Raw genomic sequence first — 27,583 nt, 5'->3', positions numbered from 1 at the left:
TTTATGATTTACCATTTCAAGTGCACCACGCAAAACACCACAATATACATTAGAATACCATAATCCACCTTCTAGTGCTTCATCAGGTAGCTCAACAAAATCCGTCAAAGGGTTTTCTTCAAACACAAGCGAAAACTCCTTGTTATCGCTTGACCAATTCGTAATTGTAGGTGTAATGTTCAAAAACATCTTAAAGCCAACCTGATATGCGTATGTGAGAACAGGAACATCGTTGTGAAATATACATTACCTTAGACACAGCTTCAGCAGTGTCCTTAAACTCAGAACAACGACCAATGCCTGATCGAGCCAAGAAGTCTTCAATCATACGTTGTCCAATATTATAACCCCTAATGATAAACCATGAGTTGTCGTCATCTCTTATTGTCTTTACATTTTCTCGAGTTGTTTGTTAACTTCACTATAGTCTTCAAAGTCCTTAACAAGTTGGACAACCATGGAGCCGTATGTTAATGTAAATAGTTCAGCATTCTAAAGAATAATAAATAACGCGCTCATGAATAGATGAACTTACAATCTTGTCTACTTTAGACTTCCAAACTTCTTCCCCTAAAGCTTTGTATTGTTTGACAGCAGGCGATAAAGACATGATGATTTTATATAGAAGAAAGATACGTAGGATTAAAAAGGGGAGGAGGAAATGAAATGAGTTCGTGACTTTTCCCTCCTGATTCGCACGCCCTTATTTCATCCATAGATAGGGGCTTAGATGATGCTTTTTTTTTCTTCTTCTTCGTATGTACACTTCTATTGAGGCTATAGAGTTTTACTATGCTTCTTTCCGAACACAAGGGTTGCGTTGAGTATGAACTTAGGGTCCATGAGTTTAATAGGTTTACAAAGATAAAAAACGATTCTATTCATAATCACAAAGACGATTGTCATTGCGCTGGAAAACACATAAAAAAGAGCCTCTGTCCTTCCTCAGTCTACTCAAAAAGAACCAAAGAAGAATGAACGTACTGCTTTCTTGATCGTATGTCTGACTTCAACATTTTCATCACATACAACCCTATTAGCAGTGTTGAGATTTCTTTCTTTGTCTACCTCAATAAAGCAGCAAATGGAGCACTGCATTAGTGAGGGATCAAACAAGCGAGACGTTTTAAGCAGGCCTTTTTCTCAACTTGCTGCTATCTCTACTCACAGAGATCAATATGTTGACTGCGATGCTGTCTATCTGAGGAACTGGACGCACCTAGTTTTAAGAGGTGATTTGTACCCATTCTATGTCTAGGCATGCTCACAATTAACATTATGCTATACACTTTCAAGTGTACATATATAGGTTTATCAAAATAGTTTGTTGGACTTGATGGCTTTAGCTTAGAGACTTTTATTCTAATGCTACTGTCTCTAACTCTAGAAATGTGTAACAGATACAGATATTGTTTGGAACACCAACACATGTTGAACAATGTGTTTTGATGTATAGACCATTGTATTTTACTACAAGTCGTTTTTGATTCGTGCGGTCATTGAATGCTTAAAAAAGAAAGTATGTCAAAGCCAAAGTGTATCTTTTTTTTTTTTTTTTTTTAGTGTGTACCTAATAAAGTATAAAGTGTATGTATTTTATATAGGAAAAAAACAAAAAAAAAAAAAGCCTTAGTTATTTGCTCTGTTTTAGAATAAAACTTGACGAATCAAAGTTTTCTCTTTTTTTTTTTTTCTCTGTATCTCGGCCTATTTTTTTTTCTTTTCTTGTTTCTCTTTCTTTCTCTTTTTTTTTTTAAAAAAAATTTTTTTTCTTGTACATATTTAATGAAAGAAACGATATTTGATTATAAAGACATTGTCAATAGAGAAAACATCACCTACCATTTTCAGCCTAGTCAATATCAGGATGCAATTAGACTAGCGATTATGAAGCGATGTAAAGAAAAACTACCTAATCGCAATGGACATCTTCAACAACATCATGTAGGTGGATTACCTTCTCCACCTGTAGAAGAAAGAAAAGTAGCTAGTATATTTCCTGAAGAAGAAAACGAAGTGTATATTAAACAAGAACCCATTTTCTCTCCTCCACCAGCATCACCCACACCCTCGCTTTCTATACAAGAAATCAAAGAAAAGATTGAAGCATTGGAACAAGAGAAACACAGGCTGTTTCAGATGATTAAACAATTGATGCTTCAAGAAGAACAAGAAAAGAAAAGACGCATTGAAGAATCAGCAAAAAATGAAAAGAAACGTACCAAAAAGAAGAGTAGGTGGGCACCTGTCTCACAAGAATCTCCTTTTTACAACAATGCTTTTTATTCACGTCCTCGATATAATTATGTAAGTCAAGACATATTTGTTGCATTGAATTAAGCTTTTTATTTATTTATAGTCAAGGCCAAGGCAACCCATGTCAAGGTCTCCTTATTCTAGATAAATGATGTATTTCTCCTCTCTCTCTCTCTCTTTCTCTCTCTCTCTCTCTCTCTCTCTCTTGTGTATATGCCTGTATCATACTATATTCTCTTTTTCAAAAAAAAAAACTCCTCCCAAAAAAAACAACCCCACTCCTTTTTCTTACTACTTTATCATTTTTAATCATTTAATTATTAATAAACACAATGTACAATCTGTATCATATTTCAATAAACAAATAAGCATTCCAAATTTTGTTTAAAAAGACCACGAAAAAAAAAGAGAGCAACTCGTCATTTCCTTCAACTTGAATACTTTTATTTTCATGCCTGATTTGGAAAATATATCTCCTTTCAGATGCCTAATAAAGACTTATTCCAAGTTTTAAGAGCCAGTCATGTTTTATTTTTTTTTCCTAAGTGTATGGAATCAATGCATAATCATAAAAGAAATAAATCTATCTAATAATAATAAAAAAAAATCTATAAAAATCTAAAAAAAAGTGAGTGAGAAAAGTAAAAAAAAAATAAAAATAAAAAAAAGAGTGTTGTATCATATATATATATGTAAATAGTGCCATAAGTATTAAACATTAAAAAAAGAGAGAGAGAAAAAAAAAAGAAAAAAAAAGTGAAGGAAGAAAAAGGGTGGTATGTTGATAGAGTTATTGATTGGTTGGTTTCTTTGCAGTCCAACAGTTATAACGGGTAAAACCATGGTAGTCTTCAAATTCAGCAAGGACTTCTTGCACTGCTAATTCATAATCATCAGGTGTAATTCCCCATTTAGTGACATAAAAGCCTTTTCTATTTCTCAAAAAAGCTTTTTGGATTTCCTTGTTAATAAACCCAAACTGCTTTAGTTCTATCAACAACAGGTCAACACACACTCACACAAAGAGACTAGTATGTTTTACCTGAATCTTGTGGCCATTCACCAATAGGCACATCTAAAGTACGATGGTCTACTTCAACATAACCCATGGAAGTAAGCTCTTGATCCATATTTTCAGTAAAACTCCAGTCCAGTCCATTTTCAACACATTGGCTTTGATAAAATTCATCAAATGCACGCTGAACAGGGCCAGGATTATGATGCCACAAATCGGCTTCCACCAATTCAATCGTTCCACCCGGTTTTAGTACTCGCAACATTTCATTCAGTACTTTAGGCCATTGTTCTTTTTGAATCGTTTGACCCATACTACGTTGAAAGATACTACAAAAAAAAAAAGACATGAGTATAAACACAACAAAAAACAAAACTTACAAATCAACTGAATTGGAATCCAAGGGCCATGTTTCTGTAATGTCCGCTTCATGGTATTTTAGATTTTTAGGTCTTCCTTGTTGTTCAGTAGGTGGGCGTAAATCAAGTCCAATGACTTGCGTATTTAAGTTTTCAGCTGCCATTTCAAGTGCCCAAATACCATTTCCTGTGCCTGCATCTACAATGATCATGTTGTCTTTGACTTGAAATGAGCAGTTGGATTTTCTGGCACTTTTTAATAAATAGTGCTATCAGACAAGTAAATAACATAGAAAAATAGTTTTGGATTGGTTACCTGTCGTTGAAGTCGATCAAATTCTCTAAAATCATCTTGAACAAGACTCTTTTTTCTACCCACAAAGAATTCGGTAATGGATTGACGCCTTGATTTTGGTACAGGTGGAGGTGCATTCAGCATCGAGTCTTGCTTTTCATCAATCCAATCGTAGTTTGCCTGTGAGTTCTTGTTGGCTGTCATGACAAGAGAAGCATGCGAGCGTCCTCCTAATGTGATAGTACTTCTTCTACGACTTGATTTCGTCGTCCTTCTCTCTCTTTTCTCTTTTGATTTTTCAATTACTTTACTTGCTTGATTTCCCATGTTTAGAAAAAGGAAAAAAGAAATGAAAAAAAAAAAAAAAAAAAAAAACTGAAAAAAAACCAAATTATATATTTATCGGAATAGCCAATCCGGACAATGGAATTAAACGTGATACAAGTTAGAAACCATAGAAGTAATTAAAAAAAATTTTTTTTTTTATTCTTTTTGGTTAAATAAGTCTGTCAATACTTGTTTATATTGGTATTGCCATGTATTATTCCTGTATTCTTGAATGACATTGGATCTCAATGCATCCAATTTTTCAGGGTTTTTTGAAAAAAGTTCCTATTATCGATTCATTAAGCAAACAGGTCTCTATCATCATGACTCACCTTCCATTGTTCAACTAAATCTTCACTTGTCTTGAATATCAAGCCATTCTGTTGATCATGAACAAGTTCATTTAAACTAACGTAATGAGTCGATAATGTGTTACCATGTATATATTTGTTACCATGGAAAATCAATTGCACACACAGGCAATCCACAGCCAAACATATCCACCACCTTCATTGGTAAATCCATGCCACTTGAACTTGTATGTAACGATACACCTAAATCTGCACTACCCAACAACAATGGATAATCGCCCGTTTCTAACCAAGCAGTGACGATATGTGTCTTGACTAACCTAAGCTGCTTTATTTTTTCCAGATAGAATTTCTTTTGTGGTCCATTGCCTGTAATCACAAACAACAATTTAGGGTCCGAAGGTAGGGCAGCCCTTTCGTACAACTCGACTGCTCTTAACAAGACAGAGAAATCCTCATCTTCTGTCCATGAGGTACTGGACACAATCAATCTCGGTCGATCGTGTCGCCAGATCAATCCTCCATCTTGATCTGCATCGGTCAATAAGGTACCTAAGGCTCGCTGATTGAATTGGCCTAAAAAGGTATTTCCGTCCTCTGTCTGTTGTACAAGGGATTCAATCCATTTGAATGAAAACGTGAATTGACGATGAATCTGGTCTAACGAGAGTCGCTTGAAATCAGATTGAGGTTTGTCCCTGACGGTCATGATCTGGCCTTGGACATCCCAGCGTTTGAGTTCCTGATGCATGGCATCCGTGACGGTCATGTGAGCATAGGCTTCATGACCTAATCGCTGTTCATACCATTTGGCTAACTGAACTACTTTGTGTTGTTCACCGAGTTTCATGGCCAAGATCGAATAACCAAAGTTATGCCAGTCAATGATGAGCCATGCCTTTCGAAGTTTACCTACCCATTGTGCTATCAAGAGAGTAGGTATAGAAGGTGGATTCTGAACAGATGCGTTAGATTCCGTGGGTTATGTGTCTGTCTTACTTGGATAATGATAAAATCAGGTTTTTGTGAGATACAGGCCATGATCCAGAACAATTGACACGTCAAGAAACAGGCTTTAAAAGGTGCCCATATTAAATAACACCAAGAAGGAAATCCTTCAGGCACAGACCATGCTTGACGAATAGGACGAATACGAATGTGTCTATTGACGTTAATACGTGCACCAGGATTGGTTTCTAAGGTGGATGAGTATATAGCATCAGGTCTGATGAACAGTCTAACCTGTATAGCCAATCAAGTCCACTGTACAGCCAGCATCAGCAAGCGAAGTAGCATGGTATCGCATACGTGGTGAACGTCCAATATCACCCAACACAACCACTTGCACCATCAATCGTCTTCTGAGCCCTGTACTGCCGGTGGTGTCAAATATATACATGCCCAACAATCGACCCAAGATGACATAGGTACAAAGTACTGCCATCAAGGCACCTGTAAGCGTAAAATAACTTTCCATCAAGATAAAAATAAAAAAAAAAAGAAATTTTATTTTATTTTATTTTTTTCATAGATGAGAGAAACATAATAAAATATTACATATTTCTATGCAACATAGAGAGATAGGGAATTAGGAATACGTATTAAAAAAAAAAAAAGAGAAAGAAATGGAAATAGGATGCATATAAAGAGAGAGAGAGAGAATTGTTTACATAATGATTAGTGGTCAGGTAAGACTTGATTTAAGAAGCGAGCCATATCTTGAGCATTGGAGCAAGGTAAAAGATGAGAATGGACGTGAGCTTCAATTTCTAACAGAGCATCACGTGCACTGGGTCTTGTTTCGGGTTCTTCATCTAATAACCAAGCAACTAAACCACGCATGTACATGGTAGGGTGGCTGTAAGTGAAGGTTGGACTAGGCTCAGTAGCAATGATATCAAACAGTTCTTCTTCATCTTTGATGGCATAGTGAGGTGGTACACGATCCATCATTTCAATGATAGTGATACCAAGAGACCACATATCAATTTTTTCATTGTAATATTCTTCTCTAATAACTTCGGGTGCCATCCTAAATAACATATGAATGGCTATTTCATACGTAACATTATATATGCTTACCATTTGGTAGTACCTAATCTTTCATGATTAGGACGGTTAATACGTGCTGATAAACCAAAATCAGCTATATAGATAAAAAAAGTGAGTCATGGATACATCTTTTGATATCAATACACTTATACCTAATTTAACTTCACCATGCCAACCTAACAAGAGATTTTCACATTTGACATCACGATGTAAAATGCCTTGAGCATGTAAATGACTTAAACCCTTCAGGGTCTCACAAGCCATATAGACAGTGTATTCTTCAGGAATGCCTCTTTGACAGAGAACAGCAAAGACAGAACAACGCATGAGATCCATGGTCATCCAGATATCATCTTGACACAGGGTCACCTCACGTAATTTGATGAGATTACTGTGACCAGAAGACATGATCTTTAATTCACGAAGAATGGCAGCACGGTATTCACGATCAGGATCGAGTTTACAGCGCTTAATGGCCACACGTACATTGGGCTTTTTACGATAAGAAGCTCTTACGACAGCACCATTGACACTAATCCATCATGAGTATTGATTTTTTGATGTTGAATCAACTTACCCAGTACCGATTTCCTTGAAATTAGCATAACGAGCACTGGGATCAGAAGAACGAACAGACACTTTAGAAGGCAAGAGTTTTCTCAACTTGGCTTCTAATTTGTTTTCTGTACGAACAACAGGTGGGAGATCGGGAATCTTGAAGTTTGGACTAGGAGGATACCATGGACGCTATATTGATATTAATATAGATAGATAAATAGATATGTATTATACCTTGGAAACTTGTTTAGCAATATCTGTAGGACGCAAATCAAATGAAACAGGTGGACTTGGCTTAAGATAAGCATTACCAAGGATATCAGGAATCTCACAATGACCAGGTGGACGCCAAATCTAGAATCAAATAACATGGTTTAATGTCATCTTAAATAAATATATGCATACTTTGTTGTTCTGACTCGTAGTAGTAGTAGTAGTGGTGGTAGATCGAGAAAGGGTGGATTGTTGACTCATGGATTGTCTCAAATTACCAGTGGATTTACGTTTAGGATAGACTGAATGATGAAGCAATGTTTTTGATTTAGTTTGACAATTGGGTTCTGATCTTGATTTTTGCATCAAGGCCATGGACTAATAAAGTCAGCCCAAAAGAATGTGTTGTTTGTTGTTACCTTTTCAGAAGAACGCATTTTGTTATGATGTGCTGAAATAATTGTCATTCCTAATTAAAAAGAGAAATAATAGAAAGATAGAGTCTTTAATAGAAAGGGAAAAAAAAGGGGATTCTGTGTGTGAGTGTGTTTGAAAAGGAGTGTGTATCTAAGAGGAGTTCTTGTTGATATAAGTTAAAGGAAAGTAATAGAGTATATCAAACAAGGGAATTCTACTTGATCAAAAGTGAAATTCTATTGTGTTCAAAAGGAAAGGAAATGTAGAGTATAGAAAGAGAAAAAAGAAAAGAAAAAAAAAGATACTTTTCTCTTCTTATTTTTTTTTTAATAGGTAGTACAATACCATTTATTTCTTATTCCGATTTCTTTTTCTTACCTCGTGTGCTATTAAAAGCAGTAAATAACTTATTTTGCCACCTTATGGCTTCCCCTCCTTTTTTTTTTATATCTATCTATTCTCTCCTATCAAAGTCTGTAATATAAAGAAATTCAGTCTTTTTCTACTCTCCCCCTTTTTTATATATATATAAAGAAAATGAAATTACATGGTTCATCCCCTTTTCTTTTGTTTTTATTTTGTTTTTTTCAGTGTAATTTGTAAAGCACGAGGGTTAATTTAGTAACACGTTATTAACAATGCATTGGCCTGGGCTTAGTCAACAAGAAATGGCGACATGAAACAATGCTTTTCGGTCCTGATTGGAATAAAAGTTACACAATGTCAAATGGCGATCATTCTGCTTGAATTCCTTTTGTTCATCTTTTATACAGATGATTGACATTGAAAAGGTAATTATTCTCTCTCTCTCTCTTTTTAATTTGTTAAAATAAACATTATTCTTTCACTTGCTACTATTCACTTCAAGTCTCATGTCATCTTCTCTGGGCATGGTAAAAAAGAAAAACAAAAAGAGGAAAGAACAAGAAAAAAGAGGAGGGAAAGCAAGATAAAGCGTCACACTTTTTTTTCTCTCTCTAAGCCCCTCCTTCTTCATGTTTGACAGTCCTTGATGTTTATTTTTTTTTTTTAACTTTTTTCTTTTTATCCAATATGAGTGGTATTCTTCCTAGTCCACCTAAAGTAGAAAGTCATTTAGATAACCTTTTTAAGCAATCTGTAAGTTATTGACGATACATGGCATTGTATTTATCTTGGTTTAGGCTGGTAAAAGTGAAATTGCTGTCAAACCTATTTTGACAGAAGAAGTACTTGCCAAAGTAGCTAAAAAGAAAAAGACACAAGACAAAAAGGGGGCTAATAAAGCTTTCTTGGGTTTCCAAAAAGCCAAAGAATTACTTTCCAATAAAGTAAACACACATACACAGACCATAAGACATACATCGCTAATCAGATCCAATAGAGAAAAGCAGATCAACTTGAACATGACACGACCAAAAAAGTCAGAAAAGTATTATCGCCTGAAGAACTCGCTGAAAAAGAGACACGTACCGTCTTTATTGGTAATCTGACAACGGACTGTATTGAAAAGGTGAGTGATAGACCAATAATCAGGCATCCACTGAACCGAACTCTATAGGAAGGTTATAAACAACTCAAGTCTCGATTTAAAGAATGTGGAAAGATAGAATCCATTCGTTTCAGATCTGTTGCTTTTTCTGAACCTTTGGATCGTAAATCAGCTTTTATTGCCCGTAAACTTCATAATGACCGTCACGTCTTGAATGCCTACATCGTGTTCAGTCAACCACAAGAAGCACAAGCAGCCTGTAAGTTAAATGGGGTTGTATTCATGGACAAGCATTTACGTGTTGATCTGGCCATCAATGACAAACAACATGACCGTAAACGCTCTGTCTTTTTGGGTAATTTGCCGTTTGATACAGAAGATGAAGAACTTTGGGAGTTTTTTAAGGATTGTGGTGAGATTGATTATGTCCGCACAGTGCGAGATGCAAAGACAAATGTGGGTAAAGGGTTTGGTTATGTTCAGTTTAAAGAACGCGAATCGGTTGAGGCTGCTTTGGCCATGACAGACAAGAAACTTCGTAACAAGACCAAGATTCGCATTCAACGTTGTAAGATACCCGTATCTGAAGGCGGTGTGAGAGATGCACCCAAGAACAAGAAGAACAAGACCGTTGTAAAGAAACAATCTGGTAAATCTGGTAAACTGATACCTAAGCCTAAGCAATTAGAAGGTGTTCGTGCTTCAAAAGAGGATGGCAAGAAGTTCAAATTGGTCAAATCCAATAAGAAAAAGAGTAAATAATAATAATAATAATAATAAAAAAAGAGAGAGAAAACTCTAACCTGTTCTGGGCCAATAAAAAGGGTGCCTGTCACTTTTTTTTTTTTATATTTCTTTCTCTCCTTTTTTTTTTTGATTCTTGAAAAGATGGTATTGACAGACGATAGCAATGACAGGCAAAAGAGATTAGCTGATTTGTTGGCATTTGTACAAAAGAAAAAGCAAGATAATGAGGAATCCACGGCTGTTTCTCCTGCTGATACCCCTCCCATCAAGAAGCAAAAAACAGTCTCTTCTCCTGTTAAACCTTCTCAAGTCAAGAAACCCAAGCATGCTTCTGTCCTTCCCAACTTTTATTTCAATAAGGACAAGACTTGCAATCACCTCGATCTTCCCTTAAGATCTACGGTTGAAGTCCGCCCATACCAAAAAGAAGCACTTGATGCGATTATCGACACCAGCAACACGGATCCTAGTCAACATGTCGCGCGATCGGGCATCATCGTCTTGCCTTGTGGTGCAGGTAAGACACTCACCTCGATTCTTGTGGCCAGTGCTATTCAGAAACCCGTGTTGGTCGTGTGTTCTACCATCATTGCTGCGGAACAGTTCTCTAAAGAATTTTTAAGATTCACCACACTGATGGCATCCAAGACAGGCATGTTTGCAGGTTCAAAAAAATGGCCTTATAATGGACCCTCGGGTGTGCTCTTTACAACCTATACCATGCTTGTCGACAGTAAGAACAGAACAGCTGATTCAAAGCGTATGTCTAGCTTTATTGACAAGACTGAATGGGGGTTGATCATTCTGGATGAGGTCCATTGTGTGCCTGCGAATAATTTTGCCAAGGCTATTGCCAAGATCAAGACCAAAGTCAGACTTGGTTTGACAGCCACCATGTTGCGTGAAGATGAACGTATTGGCGACCTAGAAACCTTGGTAGGCCCTACACTCTATCATGCTAAATGGAAAGAATTGGCAGACAAAGGCTACATTGCCAAAGTGATCTGTACACAGGTCGAATCAGACATGAATCCCATTGTTCAACAGACACACGACAGCATCCAAACACAAGGTCATGGTAGTCTTTTAGGCCATAGTCATCATCTCAAGACCCTGTTGGCTATCTTAAATCCAAAAAAGATGCAGATCTGTCAACGATTGATTCAATACCATGAAGCCAAAGGTGACAAAGTACTTGTGTATTGTGATCATATTGATGCCCTGAAACTCTACGCAGAAAAGATCCAGCGCCCTTTTATTTATGGTGGCACACCTACAGATGAAGCACGCCAGCTATTGTCTCGATTTCAGATTGATGTGCCTGAGACAGATGAAGAACTCACTTGGAATCAGATTGCTACTCGTCGATCCTTAAAAGCCAAACAGATCAATACACTCTTCTTGTCTCGTATAGGTGATACGTCACTTGATTTGCCAGCTGCCACTGTCCTGATCCAAGTGTCTTCTCACTTTGGGTCTCGTCGACAAGAAGCACAACGGTTAGGCCGTGTGCTTCGTGCTAAAAAGAGAAATGAAAAGGGATTTTATTCTCGATTCTATACATTGGTGACCAACAGTACACATGAAGTCTCATTTTCAGAAAAACGTCGTCAGTTTCTAGAAGAAGATTGTGGTTATGGTTATCAGATTTGGAAAGTAGGTCAAGAAGAAGCAGGTGGATGGGTTGTGGATGCTACTCGGGACAGTACAAGTCCTGATGATGATGAAGTCAAGACAGATCCTCTTACCTGTACTATTCATGGTGCTGATGAACGCCCTTATGCTACAGAAGCTGAAGAAAAGAAACTGGTTGAATTCTTGTCTAATCTAAAGAACTATCAAGTTGAAAAAGAAGAAGATGAAGAGTTGTTGATGGCAACAGGCTCAAAGAGAAAGCGATAAGTCTAGATTCTTTATGATTAAGTCGGCGAAGGGATGTCGAAACGCATCCAATCATATAGACATAGTTAAGAATAAATTGTTTTAAGACATTTTAAAGAGGTACACTGTACATGATAAGTCTGCTTTTAGATTGGCTATGTTCTGTATTCATGGACAGCTAAGAAAAAAAAAAAAGGTATAAAGGAGAGGGTACCTGTTATCCTTTCTCCCTTTCTCTCTCCCTCTCTCTCTTTCCCTCTTTTTCCCTTTCTTTAAGATGCTTCTCAAGACATGGATGACTTTTGTTTCCATGTTGGCCAGCCTGGTTGCTGCTGCTCCTGCAAAGAACACAGGTGCTACCCGCTTTCAAGACTATGGATCACCTACTGTTTATGTTGTAAACAACTGTGAGTCTACACTCAAAGTAGGTCATTCTGCTGATGTAGAATACTATGGTGATATTGTCAACGTTGCTGCTGGAAGCAAGTACACCATTCACCCTCCTATCAATTGGTCTGGCAGAGTCTGGGGAAGAATCAATTGTGGTGGCCAAAACTGCTTCAAGTCCGGTATGGGATCACCTGCTTCTCTTGCCGAATTTCACTTCATGGACAATGGTAAAGTGTTTTATGACATCTCTTTAGTAGATGGATACAATTTGCCCATGGTAGTTGAACCTACTATCAAGGCAGATGCTCTAGTAGGCACAGATAATCGTTGGTGTGCTGCTCCCACTTGTACTTCATTCAAATGTCCTTCTGGATTTGAGGTGTATGATGATCAAGGCAATATTTCTGGCTGTCAAAGTGCTTGTACCAAGTTTCAAACAGACGAATACTGTTGTACAGGTGCTTTTGATAGTGCTGATACCTGTACTACAAACGCATATGCTTCTCAAATCAAACATACTTGTCCTGACGCTTATTCTTATGCTTATGATGATGCTACCAGTGTCTATATGTGTACTTCAAATGCTTATACAGTTACCTTTTGTTAAATTATATGTCAAATGCTGGTATCGTTTTACATAATAAACTTTGGTTTCTATTTTTGGCACAATCTTCCTTCTTTTTTTATTAAAAATAGACTACGCTTTAAACTTATTTCCCTTCTCTTTTTTTTAAATTATTGTTTTTATGAATGAAGTAAAGACAGCAACAACGATTCAAGCCACGATAGGTGCTGCTTGTTATCGATGCAGAGGATTCAGGCAAATAAAAGAATGACATTAGACAATCATCTTACATTTTGATAGACACGCTTGTGACAGAACAAAACCAGCTTGTTCTCGCTGTAAAAGAAGAGGCATCACCTGCACTTATCCAGAAGCCGCACCCACACTTAAAAAGCTTCAAAAAGCAACAGAAACACTAGGAGACCGTATCAAGAAATTCGGCGAACTTCTAAAGACAGGCGAACATGGCCCTTTACCAAATAAGAATAAAGGCATATCCCTTCAGAGACTTGCTCAGCCTCGGTCCACAGTGGCGCCTGAAATCGATTCACCTTCCAATCTATCGATAGACACACTCATGGAAGACAATGTGTCCACCACAAGCACACAAGTAGCATCCACCAGCTCATTTTCAGTCTATCCATGTACAAAATGCTTTAAGGATCTACAGCAATGTGACTTGACCCTGCCGAGTTGCAGTCGATGTGCTGAAGGTCATTTTGAATGTGTCTATACAAAGACAGAACCCAAAGCAAATCATGTCTCTCAAGTACTGAATACGATGAACAAAGTCATGGATCAATGGCAGGAATCCATTGATAAAATGGCCAAAGATTTCGCTCAAAAGACAAGAGATTTTGGTCAGCGTGTAGATCAATCGTTCAAGAAGAGCCCATTACAGCCTTTTGCTTGGAAGATTACGTCCACCAACAAGGGCCTTTCTGTTGAAAGCAACGTCAATTCATTCAATGATCTCTCCAAGCTAGTGGATCAATTCAAGCGTACTATGCATATCTCTCCACGGGACCCAGAACCTGATCCATCTGAACTGGCAGACGATCCCAGTCTAGAACTGGACGACACAAGTTCGATTCATACGTCTTCGAGTTTTTCGTTTGGCTTTCGAAACATTTGGACGCATCATTCGCATGCTTCAGAAGAAGACTGTCATGTAGAAATCACACAGGAATTGACAGACAGTCTTGTTGAACTTTACTGCAAAACGCCTTGTTGCTCAACCAACAGGTTGCCTGTGCTCGACACCATGGAGTTCTTAACTCGATATCATGAGCCTGATAAACGTCCTTCAGACGTACTTGTACATGCTGTCTGTGCTTTAGCTGCACGCAACGCTTTTCAGATTCATGTCTGGAGTAAGCGTCCAGAGGATGAAATGTCAGAATACAACATGGGCAAAGCCATCTCGGTGGCCTACTGTCAAAAGGGACGCGAATTATTAGCCGAATGTTTTGATGATCCCACATTCGATAATTGCCAAGCTGCTTTTTTGCTCTCTTATTGTAACCAACAAAATGGTCATTTCAAGGTGGTTTCGATGTACGAATGGATTGCATTTACCATGGCGCAAGAATTAGGTCTTTATGATGATGGTCGTGTACTCAGCACACAAGAGAGTATGCTTGTTTGGTGCATCTATTATTTCAATAGCTGGTATCGCGTCCTTCAAGGTGAACTCAATTCGTCTACTGAAACAGATCAGTTCTACCCTAGTTGTCCTCTACCTATGCCTCCACCCAAACCAGAGCTTGATTTTATGCAGATTGATGCTGAGCCACCTCTTGAGCTCATTCACCACTATACCTTTACTGCATGGTACTATCTGCTTCAGCTACAAGTTATCCATCAAGACGTGCTGTGTCGATTACTGTCTGGACAACAAGATACAACACTAGCCAGAGATCTTTTAGTCATGCAGACCCGACTGGAGCAATTCTATGAGAGTTTGTTGCCTGAATGGAAATCACCCGATCTCGAGTCAATCAGTTTGGACCAAATGGCCACTTCTGCTGCATCCAGTCCGTTTGATGTCATTGGCTGTCCATCACAGCACAGTATGGATATTCATGAGTTTGCAAGGTCTTGTATGCTTAGTGTTCATGTTGCTTATAACATGAACAAGATCTTAATCTATCAAGCTTTCTTTCCTTCAGACCATGTACCTACCTCTCCCTTCTCTATCCAATGCTTGAATATCTGTATTGATGCTGCTTATGCCATCACACAAACACTTGACATCATGGTCAAACAGCGCAATGAATGCAGTATATTCTTACTAGGTTTTCTTTTTGCCAACATGGTCTATATCAAACTACTCGACTACCATGATCCTCAGTATCAAGCGTTTGCTAGACGATGTCTTGAACAGTCTATCAATATCTGTAAAATGTCAAAAGCGTATCTTTATGATCTCGAATTGACCCGTAATTTTGTTAGCATTATGGAACAAGATATTCATAATGCCTTTTGTATGTTTTCTCATTAATCTCTTTCTCTTGCATTTTACTATCTTACACCTAATTCATCTTTTACTTATGTATTATCATGCTATTTATAGTCTATAAGAAACATTCTATTTTTAATTCACTGTCTGTCTTATTTATTTATTTTTTCATGAACATTCATTATTTGCCCTTTGAGTTATTACAGAGAATAGGCGACTACTTGGGTTTCTCAGATATTTGGTACTTGGGTACCTGCTCTCATAAAAGTAGGCAGATTGCTCATCAGATCATTCGATCTAAATACCACATTGACTTGCATTCCAGTCTCATCCATCCCTTTTCTCATTTTGTCCATGCAGCCGTTGCTTATCTGGGTCGATATGGACTTGTTCAAAACAGAATCGAACCTTCTGTCTTACAATCAGTAGCAAACCATTTGGCGATTGCTATTCATGACCGTTTACCAACCAGCAGCAACAGAGCATTCTCATACGACTTTTTATTGAATGAAACACTTGGGATCTTGTTTGATCATGCCTTGTTGGATCCCACTCTCCATGCAGCACCTCCGCCTCTCGAACTCAAGCTACGAAAAGAAGATCTGGGTCAAAAGCTTGATGATCTACAAACAGAAGCACTGGACACCACAGATCCTTATGCTCTTCAATCAGCAGGCGTCTTGATGATCGATTTCTTGATGTTGTTGCAATCCATACTGGAGATTTTGTTTGATCAAGAATGCTCAGTTGATACGTATCGCCTGTTACTCTTGTTTCATCTAAAGCGCATCTTGAACAACGTACGAGAACAATATCATCTTTACCATACACATGCTTCTGCTTACCCTGTATCCGAGCCATTCCATATGGAAAAGGCTACATACCCATTTCACCAATTTCTCAAGTTCTTTTGTTTGATGGTCCAAACAGATGTCCTCTCACCCAAGGACGTGGATGATTTTGCCTCTGAGCATTTAGCTCAGTTTTTTGTCACAAAGCCATTTGATGTTGGGTTTTCTTTACTGAACGAATTCAAGATCTTTGTTCGACACCCGCATCAAGATTTAGCGCAAGTCAATACTGTCACGCAGGAAAAGACGCCTGCATTATATTATCTTTGGAAACTATGGCTTCAAGAGATACAGTTGCGTCAACATGCGTTGTTAGTGGCATTAAAGGCCATGATCAAGAAATGCATGAATCAAGGTGTACAACCAAGTTGTAGTCAGATTACAAGTATGTTGAAATACACGTCTTTGGCTCTTTCTTGGATTGAAACGGGGCAATACAATGATGTAGAAAAAGCGTTGATTGCTCGTCAAACCATGATATAAACCATGATTATTGAGGGATTGAGGGAAGCACTTCCTTTATGCATTCAATAAACTAAATGGGCGGTTTTGTTTTGTTATGGAACAAACTGTTTTGATATTTATGAATTGAAGATGTTTGAACCATAGGATAGATATGTGCATGTTAGAAAAGATCATTGACAGTGCTTCCATTTTTAAACAGTGAAATTTTTTTTGGTGACAAAAACAGAAACTGAGCTTCATTATGTATTTTTTAAACCTTTGTAGACCATTATTGACTAAAAGTTTTGAGCAGATAGCTTTTGAAGACCTTGGAAATTTTAGCTGAGGCTATATGGTGAAGGGTCGAATTTGAAATGGGAAGTACACCTTTTCCGGAAACGCTTAAAAAACAAATTGCTCATATTCAAGTTGAATGTTGTGCAATCAATGTATAGTTTGCCCTTTATTCAAGTATTACAGATAACTAATAGGCAAAACCTACGAAGTTTTTCTTTTTTTTTTTTTTTTTTTTTTTTTTTTTTTTTTTTTTTTTTTTTTTTTTTTTTGCTTCAAACATCATTTTTATATGGGTCATGGAGCATCGATACTTTTACGTCAAATGCTCTATCCAAACTCGTCTGTCATGAGATTCACGCCAGTTGTTGCCGTTGTTTTTTTTTGTAAGATAGTCATGCTTTCTTCACAAGCAATGGGCAAGAGTTTGACGCTCAATGATTGAGGAACCGCCCTCACTAGTGGCACAGGTTACCGAGAAGTAATTCCTTTTGAAGGCGTATATCAGGTGTCCCGCTGCGGAGAACTAGCCTGCGCTACTGATGTCATTTGTGCCTTGGGTCGATTCAGTGATTTTAATTGCTGATGTAGTGTTCCATAACAAAGTTGACTTCACGGCGAGATGTGAAAAGATCTACCATAGTTTTTTTTCAAACTTGATCAATTCAGCGGTGGATCGTGGTAACAGGTTACCAAAATGCGATAGAGCAATATGGAGACCTTGGATATCGTTCGAATCCACTAAAATGTGTTATCGTCACCGGTCTCCCTGCTCCTAACCAGCCATACTCGATCTATAATACGCCAATTCCAATAGCGTCGTCTTTTGAATATTTGGAAATTCCGTTCAATACTAAGGCTCACATTGATGTCTCTCTTCTAATTCGGTCGGAACATACAGTCCGCTCCCACAACTATGCGTGCTGGGTTCTCTACTCTGGGGTTCTTTAAACAAATTCGTTTCTCTAAACTGACCGCTGCTCGTCTATACAGTAACTTTATACGTTCGAAAGTGGAGTATGGTATTTGCCTCGGTCTTTACCGAAAATCCGATTTTGCAACTCTAGAACATGCACAAGATACTTGTCTACAACTCTTTATCCATAGCCATTCAAGGGGAACAACCGGATCATTTAAACCGATGACCAGCCTTCCTTCCATGGCCGAACGCAAAGAACACCTTGTCTTCAAGATGATGATCCGTTTTGAAACGCTTCCAGAAGACATACTGATAATGCAACTAATGAAACACATTGATACGTATCCCTTTGCTCAGCAAAGGCAAATCTTTCTTTGGTCACAAGTATCAAACAAAAATCACATCTGGTTGCGCCTTAGCGATTACTAGAATACGCTTTCCGACTGGGTCGAAGCCGATGAAAACGCTAAGAAGCAACTCTTGAGACTTCATCAGCGCAATTTGGATGCTCTTCGTGCACAAACAAATACCCACCGTCCTTATCTCTGCTTGCAGGTCCTTTGTTGGTTGGATTGATCCTATCTTGCTGCTGCCTACGTCGACCTATGACCATTAAAGGATCCTCCGTTGGCGTCTTGGGAAGACTCCAAAGTACACCTCTATTTGCTCATGTGGTACATCACTTACCCGTAAGAAGAAATGCACCTAGTTGCCTGCGCGCTGCTAAACGCTTGCGATTATCAGCTGAAAACTAATTGGGAACGAAGGTCATTGTAGAAGACAAAAGTTTAACCCTGTCTCTCAGAATTGACCTTTCTTTTCTGTTTCTTAATGATTTGTTTTATAAGCGAAAGCAAGGTCAAAGATTATGATCATGACCAATAGCAACAAACCGTAGTCAAATACTAGTAGAATGGCTTTAGATGTGATACTTGAAGCAATCATATCAACACGTTGAACGCAAACCACAAATACTTGGAACTAGCCAAATTACTGCTGTGAACCTCTTCTGTGTCGCCGTGGTGATATATTTTTAACTAAACCTGTAGGCTTCTGGATTTCTTTTGAATTTTATCGTTGTTTACCCCTATCAAACACTCCCTCTAAGACATTACATTTAACATAAACAAATTTCGTATTAAATTGGCATTTTATCAAACTTTTCAATAGAATGTTTGCAAAGTCCTAAAAGATCTCCACTAAGAATCTTATTACCAGCCATGCTGGTTGTCAGGGTCTCTTCTTTCAGAAGCTGTTCTCTCTTGAGTTTGCTTTTGCAAACATACCAAGATTGTTCAATTGAATTCAGTTCTGGTGAATAATTTGGGAGGTATACACACCAATATCCACGGTTTCCTATATACTTACGGATGTCCTCGTGTTGGTGGATAGGCGCATTATCCATTACAATATAATTGTCCTTGAACATTCCGTGACTGTCTATACAGGAATAAATACTCTAAATACCGACAAATATTGTTTACTATCATCTATGATACCTTTGGGGTTGATTTGGACCAAAAAAAGCGACTTGTAAAAAATGGCCAAAAATCATTCGGATCCAAAGGGTACTACTTATGAAAATACTCGAGTTGACAACTTTGGATTTTGTTTTTGACATCAAAAGACGAAAAATGGAGCTATTTACCAGCTTAAATACTCAAAATGGCCGTCAAAAGCTATAGTTTTTGATCAATGTGTCTTTTTGTCAATCATATTATGAAAGTGGTATGATACAAGCGAAAAACCTGGTAAACATGTTTGCGTGTTTGCTCAAAAATCTAGCACCCAAGTCTGTGTATTCTCTACATTGATAGACTCAGAAGCTAGAAACCTACAGCTCTTGTCACTATACCAAAGTTGAATAACTACGTCTTTATGGAGTTCTAAACAAAAGCTTGATTTTTCATGCAGCTCGATGAAAAATTGGATTTGCTCTATTTTAATCTCCGCCAGTAGTTTCATTTTTTAAAATTCTTTTAATAAAGTGTATAGAGAACTCTTTCATGTATTGCGACAAAGAAAGAAAGAAAGAAAGATTATGTAAGCTGTAATATTACTTTAATGTGCTGCATAAAGCTATAGCAGAAACAATGAGTCATGGTTGTTTCATCAAATACAACTTACAGTAATGTAACCATCATTTCCACTTGCAGCCATAACCATAAGGTTAGGATGGAATACCAAAGCACGCGTAGAGGATGTCTTTTGACCAAGAAAGCCAGAAGTAGGGCGAATGGTAGATAATCTATTACCTTCCATATTCCATACCTTGATGACCTGATCATCACCAGCACTATATGGACAGAATCAACATTGGTTGTGATTTATGCATGTATTACCTGGCAATAGCACTACTATGATCATGAACAGTCAAGGCTGTCATTTCATTGTGTTTGTGTGCCTCAATCGTTCTTAAAGACTGTGTTTCTCGAATATCCCAAATCTTGATATCACCTTCAAATCCACCAGAAACAAGTTCACGATTGCCTTCTCTTTGTAAATGAATGCCTGTCACCCAAGCCTTATGTTCTTCCCATTTTTTGACTCGACTAACAATTCAATAAGCCTCTGTGTGTTTACGTGTTATTGTACTTACGCTTCATCAGGGCTTATACGGCGATCATACACACCAATGGACCCATCACCAAAACCTGCAATGATCATATTTCCATTGACTTGATCACTTGTAATGCTCGTCACACAAGCCAATGATTGTGTAGGAATATCCTAATCTGTGCTTAGGACATGCATGATTTGCTTTCCTTGTACTTACCATGATGGGCATCTCTTGATGAACATCCCACACTTTGATAATACGTGCATCACCTCCTGTAAACAGCAAACCCCTTGCTTGATGCCAATCTGTCACAAGGCCACTTTGTCTTGAACTACTTTTTTCCATATCTTTCAGTGCTCTCCATGAACTGACCAACACAGCTTGTTCTTGATCACTACCATCATAGTTTTTGTAAATCCTGACAACACCATCATCTGTAGACACAAACATTGGTATTCATTCATGAGATCCATATGCTTACCTGAGCCAGTCAAAAGTAATGCTTCATCTTCTTCATTAATAAACTTGAGATCTGAAATACGACTATGAGCAGGATTATGGTTATCAATCACACTCAGAGGTGTGCCTGTCTTCCAATCCCACACACTATGGATCGATTAGACTTCTTTTCTCCATCTCAAGCAATCACTTACACTAGACAATTGTAGGCATCAGCAGCTACTAAATGAGGTTCAAACTGATGCATGAGCAATAAGGTGGCTTCTGTATCATTGTACATTGTATTGACTTGCTCATCCCAACGACTGGTCCCTGCCATGCCCTTGGTTGCATTGGATTCTTGCAAGATTTTTTCGTTTCGACTTCGACGCCATTTGCGTTGGGTATATACAACACTTCCTGGTTCATCTGCCTCAGCAGCCTATAAAACGGTTGAGTCGATCCATCCTGTCTTTTTTTTTTTTGTCAAACACAACTTACTCTCATTTGGGGTTCTGTAAAATACTCGCAACTCCAATCATAAAAGCAAGATGAAAGAGGTAAATTATGCTCATCCACGGTAGATTGAGTCTGTTTCTGTTTGGTCATGGCCACGTTCATCTGATGATTGGCATCTGGTTGTGCTGGTGGGGGTGGAGGCGGCGAGGCTTGAGATTCATGGCTGGGATTACCAAAATTATAAATGGTACGCAAAGTAGAAGCAAACGAAACAGAACGCGTCAGTTTAGCAGGGCGCCTCATGTTGGCCACATGAGGATTGTTAGGTAAAGCCGTACGACTGTCTTCATAAAACGATGGAGAACGATCCATGCCAAACGCAGTAGGGTCTTGCGCTGTATGCTGGGCAGATTCTCTTGCTAGATTCGAAGCATATTCACCAATCAAAGGTGTACTTAACAAGAGCAAGTTGATATGGTCTACCACTGTGGCTGCTGATCTGGCTACATCAGGATGAGGATCCACAGACAGATTCAACAAGGCTTTCCATATCACAGCATAGACAGAATCATAACTTGAAGAACCAAAATGACCATCTAACGCAGCACGCCATTCAGACTGTCTTCCACGCATCAATTTACCTCGATCTTCACCAAACAAAGAACGCTGCGCCTGATCTTCTTCAATCGTCTGACTAGCAGCAGCCAAAAACTTGGAAGGACCTGCTTGGTCCACAATATGAGACAAAGCAACCACAAACTCTTTACGGACCATAGGCGAACCATCCGACATGGCCGTCAAGGCAGAAATAGCAATGTTATGCTCGATGTTCACAATCTGTTCTGTCTTGTTGGGATCAGCTAAAAATGTACCGAGCGCATACATGGCAGACGCACGGACTTCAGGCACATTGTCATTTAATAAGGCACACAACTTTTCATGTCCGTTTTCGGCAATCGCGGCTGATTTCGCCTCACTGTTGTTCAACCAGACTTGAGCCAGGCAGAGACAAATCCATTGACGGAGTAATGGGTCAGGGTCTTTGACATGCGCTAAACAGGCATTGATCACATTTCCCCTAAGACATGCTTGCTGACCCATTTTGAAATTTGTGCAAAAGACAGACAAGATAAAGGCACTCATGGCACGGTGTTCAGACACATGAGGAATACTTAGCATGGCATTATTGGGTGTCAGGATATTGATAAAGTAAGCATAGCCATGGTCTTTAAGTAAATCGTTTTGACAAGAACGATCGACAGCCAAGATACGAGCCCAGATAAAGACCAAGACAGGCTTCAGTTCAGCAGCAGGACTCTGGAGTAACTTGAGTACATAAGGGAAAATACCAACCGACAAAGCTGCATTGACAGCCCATGGACCCAAATCCAAGAATCGACTCAAGAGAATCAAAGCACGCAATCGATGCACTTGACTCAACAAGACTTGCAAAACAATCGGTAATTGTTCAGGAATCTTGGGGTTCACAGCACCCTCGGATAACCAGACTTCAAATGCAGTCAATTGTTCAGAAAAGAACGTGCTTGCCTTGTACTCATAAGGAGATCCACCTGCTTCAGCTGCTTTTAAGGCAGGCAATTGGAACAGACACATATCCACAGCCAAATCCCAAGCTTGCCACATGGGATGATCGTGTGTCTCTGGTAATATAGGTGTCGACATGGGTGTACATTGATAAGATCGCATGATACGCTCTGCCAACAAGTAGTTTCTAAACATGGATGCCACTGTTAAATCTTGTCGAAAGAGTCGCTTAAATAACTCGGGTTGATCTTGCAAGACACACCAGGCAATCGTGTCTGTTACAGCCGTAAAGATCCAATTCAGTTCACCCAAGGGTGTACGTCTTTCTGTTGATCGGCCTGGTAATTGTAATACCATGTCCATTGTGATATTGGATGTCAATAAAGGATTACGCATGACGACCCATCGCAATGACATTTCGATAGGTGTTGTTAAACAAGCTGTGAATACATCCGCAGGTAAATCAGGATTCATGGGCAATGTTTCTGTGGGACCACAGGCTGCTAATTGTATACTATCTTTCCATGATGTCTGTACTGTATTCTGTTGCTGTTGTTGTTGTTGTTGTTGTTGTTGTTGCTGTTGTTGTTGCTGTTGCTGTTGTTGTTGTTGTTGTTGCAATCGTAATGCTTCTGTATCTCTTTGTTCTGCAAATCTATTAAATGCGTTAATGATATTACCCGCAGCAGAACAATCCCAGACATAAATCACTGGTGAACCAAGCCAAGACTGTAAATCAAACAAAGAGACTGGAATATACTGTGTATAGTTTCGATTAAAGACCCATATTTCACCACTTGTAGTAGGTTTAGGTACACCATGGCCATTATAATGAAACAAGATACGTTCTTCTTTAGCATTACGACGCATTTGGCAACATACTTTCTTGGTTTCTTCTACAGAGGGGTCTAAAGAGAGTTTGAATCGAGTACGTCCATTGATTGTCTCGTATTGATTGTGTAAGTTTTTGCCAATGGCCTCCAATGATTTCTGAGGCACCAATAAGAAAGGGTCAATCCAACACTCGAGTTTAGCGCAAGGATTAGTCTTTACAACATCAGGTGGATCTGTCCCGATATTCAGACAAACAACAAGAAGACCTATAGAGAAAGTGAATCATGGCTCTTTTATAGGCATGTATTTACCTGACACAGTTTTTATCCTTTCTCGAAGTCGCTATTCCAATAAGTTTAAGAGAATTGATAGAAACACAATCTTACCCAGTCTTTCAACGCGTTTCGAGCATGGCTGTTTAGTTTGGCATTGGTATCGTGTCTCTTTTCTGAAAAATAAAGAAAGCGAATGATGTCTTCCTCATAAAACTCTTGGTCAAAACCATGTCTTATTTGGCTCGAATGATTAGCTTGTGTTGCTTCTAAATCACTTCTATGTTCTCCATTGACAAGGGTAGAAGAAGTACTTCGAGCATCCTCATTGGCCGTATTATTTAGGTCTGCTTGTGTTGCAGTCACCATAGTCTATGTAAACCCAAAAAAAAGTAAGAGAAAGAAAAGAGTAATGACTGAGTTTCATTTTTTTTTTTTTTAATCTTGGACGCGAGATCCTTTGTCTGTCCATTAAACAATGGCTTGTAGTATCAATGTCTATTATATATACATAATTCAAATCAATAGATATCTAAAGAATGATGATTCTATTCAGTCAACATAATTTCTATTCATTTATTAGTATAAACGAGAGAGAATACGTGGATTTAATGCAATTTTAAGCTGATACAGATGAAACAGGTTGAAAGACCGACGTAGTGCTCTTTTGTTTCTTTTTTTTTAATCTATAAAAATGAGTGACGATGATGATTTTATGCTTGAAGATGAAGAAGAGGTAAAGAAAGCTATTACTAAAAAGAAAGAACGCGTTTGATAACGTGTTTCAATAGGATTACGACTTTGACTATGAGGATGACGAAGAAGAAGAACCCGATGTGGATCTAGAAAATAAATACTATAATGCTAAAGGTATATCCTTTGAAGCTCTATGGCTTTCTTTGACACTTGTTTTATATAGCCAGAAAAGAAGATGAACCAGACGAAGCAATAAAAGAGTTTCAGAGTGTGGTAGATACGGAAGAAGAAAAAGGCGATTGGTAAGTACCTATTGATCAACGCTTACTTATCTCAGCTTAGGGGATTCAAAGCATTAAAGCAAATGACCAAGCTGTCTTTTTCAAAAAACCGCCTTGACGATGTAAGGTCCTTATTTTTTTCTTTTGATAGACTAAATTCTTTATTAGACTCTCAAATACTATTGTCAACTATTGACTTATATCAAATCAGCCGTGACTAAGAACTATAGTGAAAAGAGTATCAACAACATCTTGGATTTTGTTTCTTCAGCAGACAATATGGCATTTATGGAGAAGTTTTATGAAATTACATTGGCTTCACTGATGGAGACTAAGAATGAACGACTTTGGATGAAAACCAACCTTAAACTAGCCAAGTTATGGTTGGATCGAAAAGAATATGGCAGACTTAACAAGATTCTTAAGCAATTGCATGCTGCTTGTCAGAATGACGACGGCACAGATGATCAAAGAAAAGGAACTCATTTGTTAGAAGTACTTGCTTTGGAAATTCAAATGTATACAGAGACCAAGAATAACAAGAAACTCAAGGTAAGATGGGATGATGGATTCAAGCAGCTTTTAATTCTTGACTAAGGAACTGTATCAACAATGTCTTTCTGTTAAATCAGCCATTCCTCATCCACGTATTATGGGTGTTATTCGTGAATGTGGTGGTAAAATGCATATGAGTGAAAGTAAGTTGAAAAATGTATTTCACCATGTACTGATAGTGAATTAGAAAAATGGGATGATGCACAGACTGATTTCTTTGAATCCTTTAAGAATTATGATGAAGCTGGTAGTCCACAGCGTATTCAAGTATTAAAGTAAAGTAAATGTATGTAGCATCAACATACTCATCAACAACAGATATTTAGTATTGGCCAATATGCTGACTGAATCACAAATCAATCCTTTTGATTCTCAAGAAACAAAACCTTATAAGAATGATAAAGAAATCGAAGCCATGACAAATCTTGTTAGTGCTTATCAAAAGAAAGAAATCAATGAATTTGAACATATATTAAAAGGTAGATATATATATATATATATAGAAAGAGATGGAGTTTGCTTATTCTTCTTAGTCAATAAGAAGGCTATTATGGGTGATTCTTTTATTCGCACTTATATTGATGATGTGCTGAACAATATTCGAACTCAAGTGTTGATTAAATTGATCAAGCCCTATACAAGCATTGAAATTGGGTTTATTTCCAAGGTAAGTTTATCAAAAAGAATATGTTTGATTAAATTGAAAAACTAGCAATTGAATATACCTGTACAAGATGTAGAGGAATTATTAGTAGGACTTATTCTGGATGATAGAATATCAGGTAGTATTGATCAAATCAATCAACGACTTGTGTTGCATAGAAGGTAAATATCAGTCATTTTATTGGCTAGGGCTAATGATGCATAGATCCACGGATGATTTGAAATATGAAGCATTGGATGCATGGTCAATGAATGTAGCCAATCTATGCAAGACTGTGATTGGAAAAGCTACTTGATTTAAAAACCAAAATTATTATTTTGATTAAATCCAATTTCATTTAAAGCAGACAATAATTGCATACGTGCTGTCTTAATATCATCATAGTCCAATGCACTAATAGCCCATTTAGCATTCTTTTGAGCTTGGGGAATATTAATACTGGCTGTATTGACGGCTATTTGGGGTGCAGTGCTAGTACTAGTACTAGTACTAGTAGTAGTAGCAGTAGCAGTAGCAGTAGCAGTAGCAGCAGCAGGCATATCAACATCACTTGTTCTATCATTCATATCGCCTTGTTGAGGTGATGTGGAAGGAAGGGGTGCAGTAAAATTAGAAGGTGGGCTAGGGAATTCTGAAATAGGTGGAGCATCAAATGCTTCTTGCTCTTCTCCAGGTGGGCCAGCTGTAGGCACACGTCCTTCACGCAATGCTTTCATAATATCTGTTGCTTTCCATTTAGCATACTTGATCTTGGCTTCAACCTAGACCATACATCATCAATCAACCCTATCCTACTTTTTTTTTTATATATACCTCAGGATCAAGATCACCAAATGTCTTGAGGAGCTCTAAAAAGATAGAAGCAGCCAAAAATGTCTTGGCTGTCTTTCTTATTTATCTATCAATCTTCAGACAAACTATATGATGACTTACTTGCTTGCTTTCCCTGCTCTGTCTTCGTTGTCAGCATTCAAAAAGATTTTGAGAGCAAAGTTCTCTACATGAGCATAACCCACTAAATCGTTGGTAATAGCTTCATTGTCGCCAATCGTCTTTTTTTGCTACTATTTGGTTAATATACAGTATGGGATTAGAAAGACATGACTCACTTCTTCCAAAGCATCGAGTAAATGAAATAGATACTCTTTGGTTTCTTTTGTTCTTGGTCCCTTAGCCATAGCTAACTTGGCAGCATAATATTGAGCTAAATAAAGAGAGATGAGTCTCATGCGTCTTGTGGATGTGCTTACCATAATAAGACACAATAGGATCTCGAGTAGCTAATTCTTGGCCGCGTTGAATAAAGGGTGCAATGTATTTCAAATCAGTCGGTACTTCCATGGTATCAATAAAATAAAAATGAAAATAGAATAAAAAAAATACGTTTCTTTGCCTTGTTTAAATACCCGCCATGATTGCATGAAAATAAAGAGATGGATATGTTATGGCTTAC

General features: G+C 38.0%; 13 protein-coding genes across 13 annotated transcripts; 7 read left to right on the top strand and 6 right to left on the bottom strand.

Annotated features, from left to right (window-relative positions):
- On the bottom strand, nt 1-663 carry B0P05DRAFT_556370 (NO signaling/Golgi transport ligand-binding domain-containing protein; the record flags this gene model as incomplete). Its single annotated transcript, XM_051579896.1, has 4 exons — nt 536-663; nt 395-492; nt 251-350; nt 1-201 (listed from the first exon to the last, which is right to left on the bottom strand). Coding segments are annotated over exons 1-4 (474 nt in total), but the record flags the coding sequence as incomplete, so codon positions are not given.
- Nucleotides 664-1,750: 1,087 nt separating this feature from the next.
- Nucleotides 1,751-2,626, top strand: B0P05DRAFT_556361 (uncharacterized protein). The gene has a single exon (XM_051579895.1). It carries the CDS (start codon nt 1,786-1,788, stop codon nt 2,338-2,340), a length of 555 nt encoding a protein of 184 aa, XP_051431547.1. The 5' UTR covers nt 1,751-1,785; the 3' UTR covers nt 2,341-2,626.
- A 420-nt stretch (nt 2,627-3,046) lies between these two features.
- On the bottom strand, nt 3,047-3,842 carry B0P05DRAFT_476957 (S-adenosyl-L-methionine-dependent methyltransferase; the record flags this gene model as incomplete). The annotated part of the gene is made up of 3 exons (XM_051574939.1): nt 3,047-3,246; nt 3,299-3,600; nt 3,652-3,842. The coding sequence occupies 3 exons, from the start codon at nt 3,840-3,842 to the stop codon at nt 3,047-3,049; spliced, it is 693 nt and encodes a 230-aa protein (XP_051431546.1).
- A 544-nt stretch (nt 3,843-4,386) lies between these two features.
- On the bottom strand, nt 4,387-6,083 carry B0P05DRAFT_556351 (glycosyl transferases group 1-domain-containing protein). Its single transcript, XM_051579894.1, has 3 exons — nt 5,563-6,083; nt 4,585-5,518; nt 4,387-4,537 (listed from the first exon to the last, which is right to left on the bottom strand). Exons 1-2 carry the CDS (start codon nt 5,602-5,604, stop codon nt 4,703-4,705), a joined length of 858 nt encoding a protein of 285 aa, XP_051431545.1. The 5' UTR covers nt 5,605-6,083; the 3' UTR covers nt 4,387-4,537; nt 4,585-4,702.
- Nucleotides 6,084-6,240: 157 nt separating this feature from the next.
- On the bottom strand, nt 6,241-7,296 carry B0P05DRAFT_476974 (kinase-like domain-containing protein; the record flags this gene model as incomplete). Its single annotated transcript, XM_051574941.1, has 4 exons — nt 6,241-6,595; nt 6,646-6,709; nt 6,768-7,147; nt 7,193-7,296. Coding segments are annotated over 4 exons (903 nt in total), but the record flags the coding sequence as incomplete, so codon positions are not given.
- A 2,089-nt stretch (nt 7,297-9,385) lies between these two features.
- On the top strand, nt 9,386-9,847 carry B0P05DRAFT_439902 (uncharacterized protein; the record flags this gene model as incomplete). Its single annotated transcript, XM_051573746.1, has 1 exon — nt 9,386-9,847. A coding segment is annotated over one exon (462 nt), but the record flags the coding sequence as incomplete, so codon positions are not given.
- A 245-nt stretch (nt 9,848-10,092) lies between these two features.
- On the top strand, nt 10,093-12,032 carry B0P05DRAFT_556338 (P-loop containing nucleoside triphosphate hydrolase protein). Its single transcript, XM_051579893.1, has one exon. It carries the CDS (start codon nt 10,163-10,165, stop codon nt 11,921-11,923), a length of 1,761 nt encoding a protein of 586 aa, XP_051431542.1. The 5' UTR covers nt 10,093-10,162; the 3' UTR covers nt 11,924-12,032.
- A 126-nt stretch (nt 12,033-12,158) lies between these two features.
- On the top strand, nt 12,159-12,957 carry B0P05DRAFT_556337 (thaumatin). The gene has a single exon (XM_051579892.1). It carries the CDS (start codon nt 12,180-12,182, stop codon nt 12,897-12,899), a length of 720 nt encoding a protein of 239 aa, XP_051431541.1. The 5' UTR covers nt 12,159-12,179; the 3' UTR covers nt 12,900-12,957.
- Nucleotides 12,958-12,995: 38 nt separating this feature from the next.
- On the top strand, nt 12,996-15,461 carry B0P05DRAFT_556335 (uncharacterized protein). The gene is made up of 2 exons (XM_051579891.1): nt 12,996-13,112; nt 13,158-15,461. The coding sequence occupies exons 1-2, from the start codon at nt 13,039-13,041 to the stop codon at nt 15,358-15,360; spliced, it is 2,277 nt and encodes a 758-aa protein (XP_051431540.1). The 5' UTR covers nt 12,996-13,038; the 3' UTR covers nt 15,361-15,461.
- A 27-nt stretch (nt 15,462-15,488) lies between these two features.
- B0P05DRAFT_574431 (uncharacterized protein) lies at nt 15,489-16,652 on the top strand (the record flags this gene model as incomplete). The annotated part of the gene is made up of 1 exon (XM_051581565.1): nt 15,489-16,652. The coding sequence occupies one exon, from the start codon at nt 15,489-15,491 to the stop codon at nt 16,650-16,652; it is 1,164 nt and encodes a 387-aa protein (XP_051431539.1).
- Nucleotides 16,653-19,785: 3,133 nt separating this feature from the next.
- On the bottom strand, nt 19,786-24,344 carry B0P05DRAFT_556329 (raptor N-terminal caspase like domain-containing protein). Its single transcript, XM_051579890.1, has 10 exons — nt 24,049-24,344; nt 23,974-24,004; nt 21,326-23,928; nt 21,040-21,266; nt 20,868-20,992; nt 20,603-20,820; nt 20,426-20,556; nt 20,169-20,378; nt 19,954-20,122; nt 19,786-19,905 (listed from the first exon to the last, which is right to left on the bottom strand). The coding sequence occupies exons 1-10, from the start codon at nt 24,301-24,303 to the stop codon at nt 19,888-19,890; spliced, it is 3,987 nt and encodes a 1,328-aa protein (XP_051431538.1). The 5' UTR covers nt 24,304-24,344; the 3' UTR covers nt 19,786-19,887.
- A 284-nt stretch (nt 24,345-24,628) lies between these two features.
- B0P05DRAFT_477074 (PCI domain-containing protein) lies at nt 24,629-26,425 on the top strand (the record flags this gene model as incomplete). The annotated part of the gene is made up of 11 exons (XM_051574945.1): nt 24,629-24,670; nt 24,726-24,804; nt 24,854-24,932; nt 24,973-25,033; nt 25,080-25,463; nt 25,510-25,609; nt 25,654-25,741; nt 25,785-25,945; nt 26,000-26,133; nt 26,179-26,291; nt 26,335-26,425. 11 exons carry the CDS (start codon nt 24,629-24,631, stop codon nt 26,423-26,425), a joined length of 1,332 nt encoding a protein of 443 aa, XP_051431537.1.
- On the bottom strand, nt 26,303-27,515 carry B0P05DRAFT_243833 (Vta1 like-domain-containing protein). The gene is made up of 5 exons (XM_051573318.1): nt 27,381-27,515; nt 27,240-27,334; nt 27,064-27,191; nt 26,944-27,019; nt 26,303-26,891 (listed from the first exon to the last, which is right to left on the bottom strand). Exons 1-5 carry the CDS (start codon nt 27,469-27,471, stop codon nt 26,427-26,429), a joined length of 855 nt encoding a protein of 284 aa, XP_051431536.1. The 5' UTR covers nt 27,472-27,515; the 3' UTR covers nt 26,303-26,426.
- Between the last annotated feature and the right edge of the window lie 68 nt (nt 27,516-27,583).

This window comes from Gilbertella persicaria (genome assembly GCF_025201335.1).
Source record: "Gilbertella persicaria strain CBS 190.32 chromosome Unknown B0P05scaffold_44, whole genome shotgun sequence".
Classification (NCBI taxonomy): Eukaryota; Fungi; Mucoromycota; class Mucoromycetes; order Mucorales; family Choanephoraceae; genus Gilbertella; species Gilbertella persicaria.
Note: the sequence above shows the minus strand (reverse complement) of the source record. Positions and strands in the feature narration are given on the sequence as shown.

What these genes read in the sequence shown, in the direction of transcription:
- B0P05DRAFT_556361 (XM_051579895.1), top strand. Translation starts at nt 1,786, where the DNA reads ATGAAAGAAACGATATTTGATTATAAAGACATTGTCAATAGAGAAAAC.
- B0P05DRAFT_556351 (XM_051579894.1), bottom strand. Translation starts at nt 5,604, where the DNA reads ATGGCCTGTATCTCACAAAAACCTGATTTTATCATTATCCAA. An exon ending in CTGATTTTATCATTATCCAA is followed by an intron (nt 5,519 to 5,562) that starts GTAAGACAGACA and finishes GCATCTGTTCAG; the next exon opens with AATCCACCTTCTATACCTAC.
- B0P05DRAFT_556338 (XM_051579893.1), top strand. Translation starts at nt 10,163, where the DNA reads ATGGTATTGACAGACGATAGCAATGACAGGCAAAAGAGATTAGCTGAT.
- B0P05DRAFT_556337 (XM_051579892.1), top strand. Translation starts at nt 12,180, where the DNA reads ATGCTTCTCAAGACATGGATGACTTTTGTTTCCATGTTGGCCAGCCTG.
- B0P05DRAFT_556335 (XM_051579891.1), top strand. Translation starts at nt 13,039, where the DNA reads ATGAATGAAGTAAAGACAGCAACAACGATTCAAGCCACGATAGGTGCT. An exon ending in TATCGATGCAGAGGATTCAG is followed by an intron (nt 13,113 to 13,157) that starts GCAAATAAAAGA and finishes ACATTTTGATAG; the next exon opens with ACACGCTTGTGACAGAACAA.
- B0P05DRAFT_556329 (XM_051579890.1), bottom strand. Translation starts at nt 24,303, where the DNA reads ATGGTGACTGCAACACAAGCAGACCTAAATAATACGGCCAATGAGGAT. An exon ending in GAAACGCGTTGAAAGACTGG is followed by an intron (nt 24,005 to 24,048) that starts GTAAGATTGTGT and finishes TTATTGGAATAG; the next exon opens with CGACTTCGAGAAAGGATAAA. An exon ending in GATGCCTACAATTGTCTAGT is followed by an intron (nt 20,993 to 21,039) that starts GTAAGTGATTGC and finishes ATCGATCCATAG; the next exon opens with TGTGTGGGATTGGAAGACAG.
- B0P05DRAFT_243833 (XM_051573318.1), bottom strand. Translation starts at nt 27,471, where the DNA reads ATGGAAGTACCGACTGATTTGAAATACATTGCACCCTTTATTCAACGC. An exon ending in TCCTATTGTGTCTTATTATG is followed by an intron (nt 27,335 to 27,380) that starts GTAAGCACATCC and finishes CTCTTTATTTAG; the next exon opens with CTCAATATTATGCTGCCAAG. An exon ending in TACTCGATGCTTTGGAAGAA is followed by an intron (nt 27,192 to 27,239) that starts GTGAGTCATGTC and finishes ACCAAATAGTAG; the next exon opens with CAAAAAAAGACGATTGGCGA.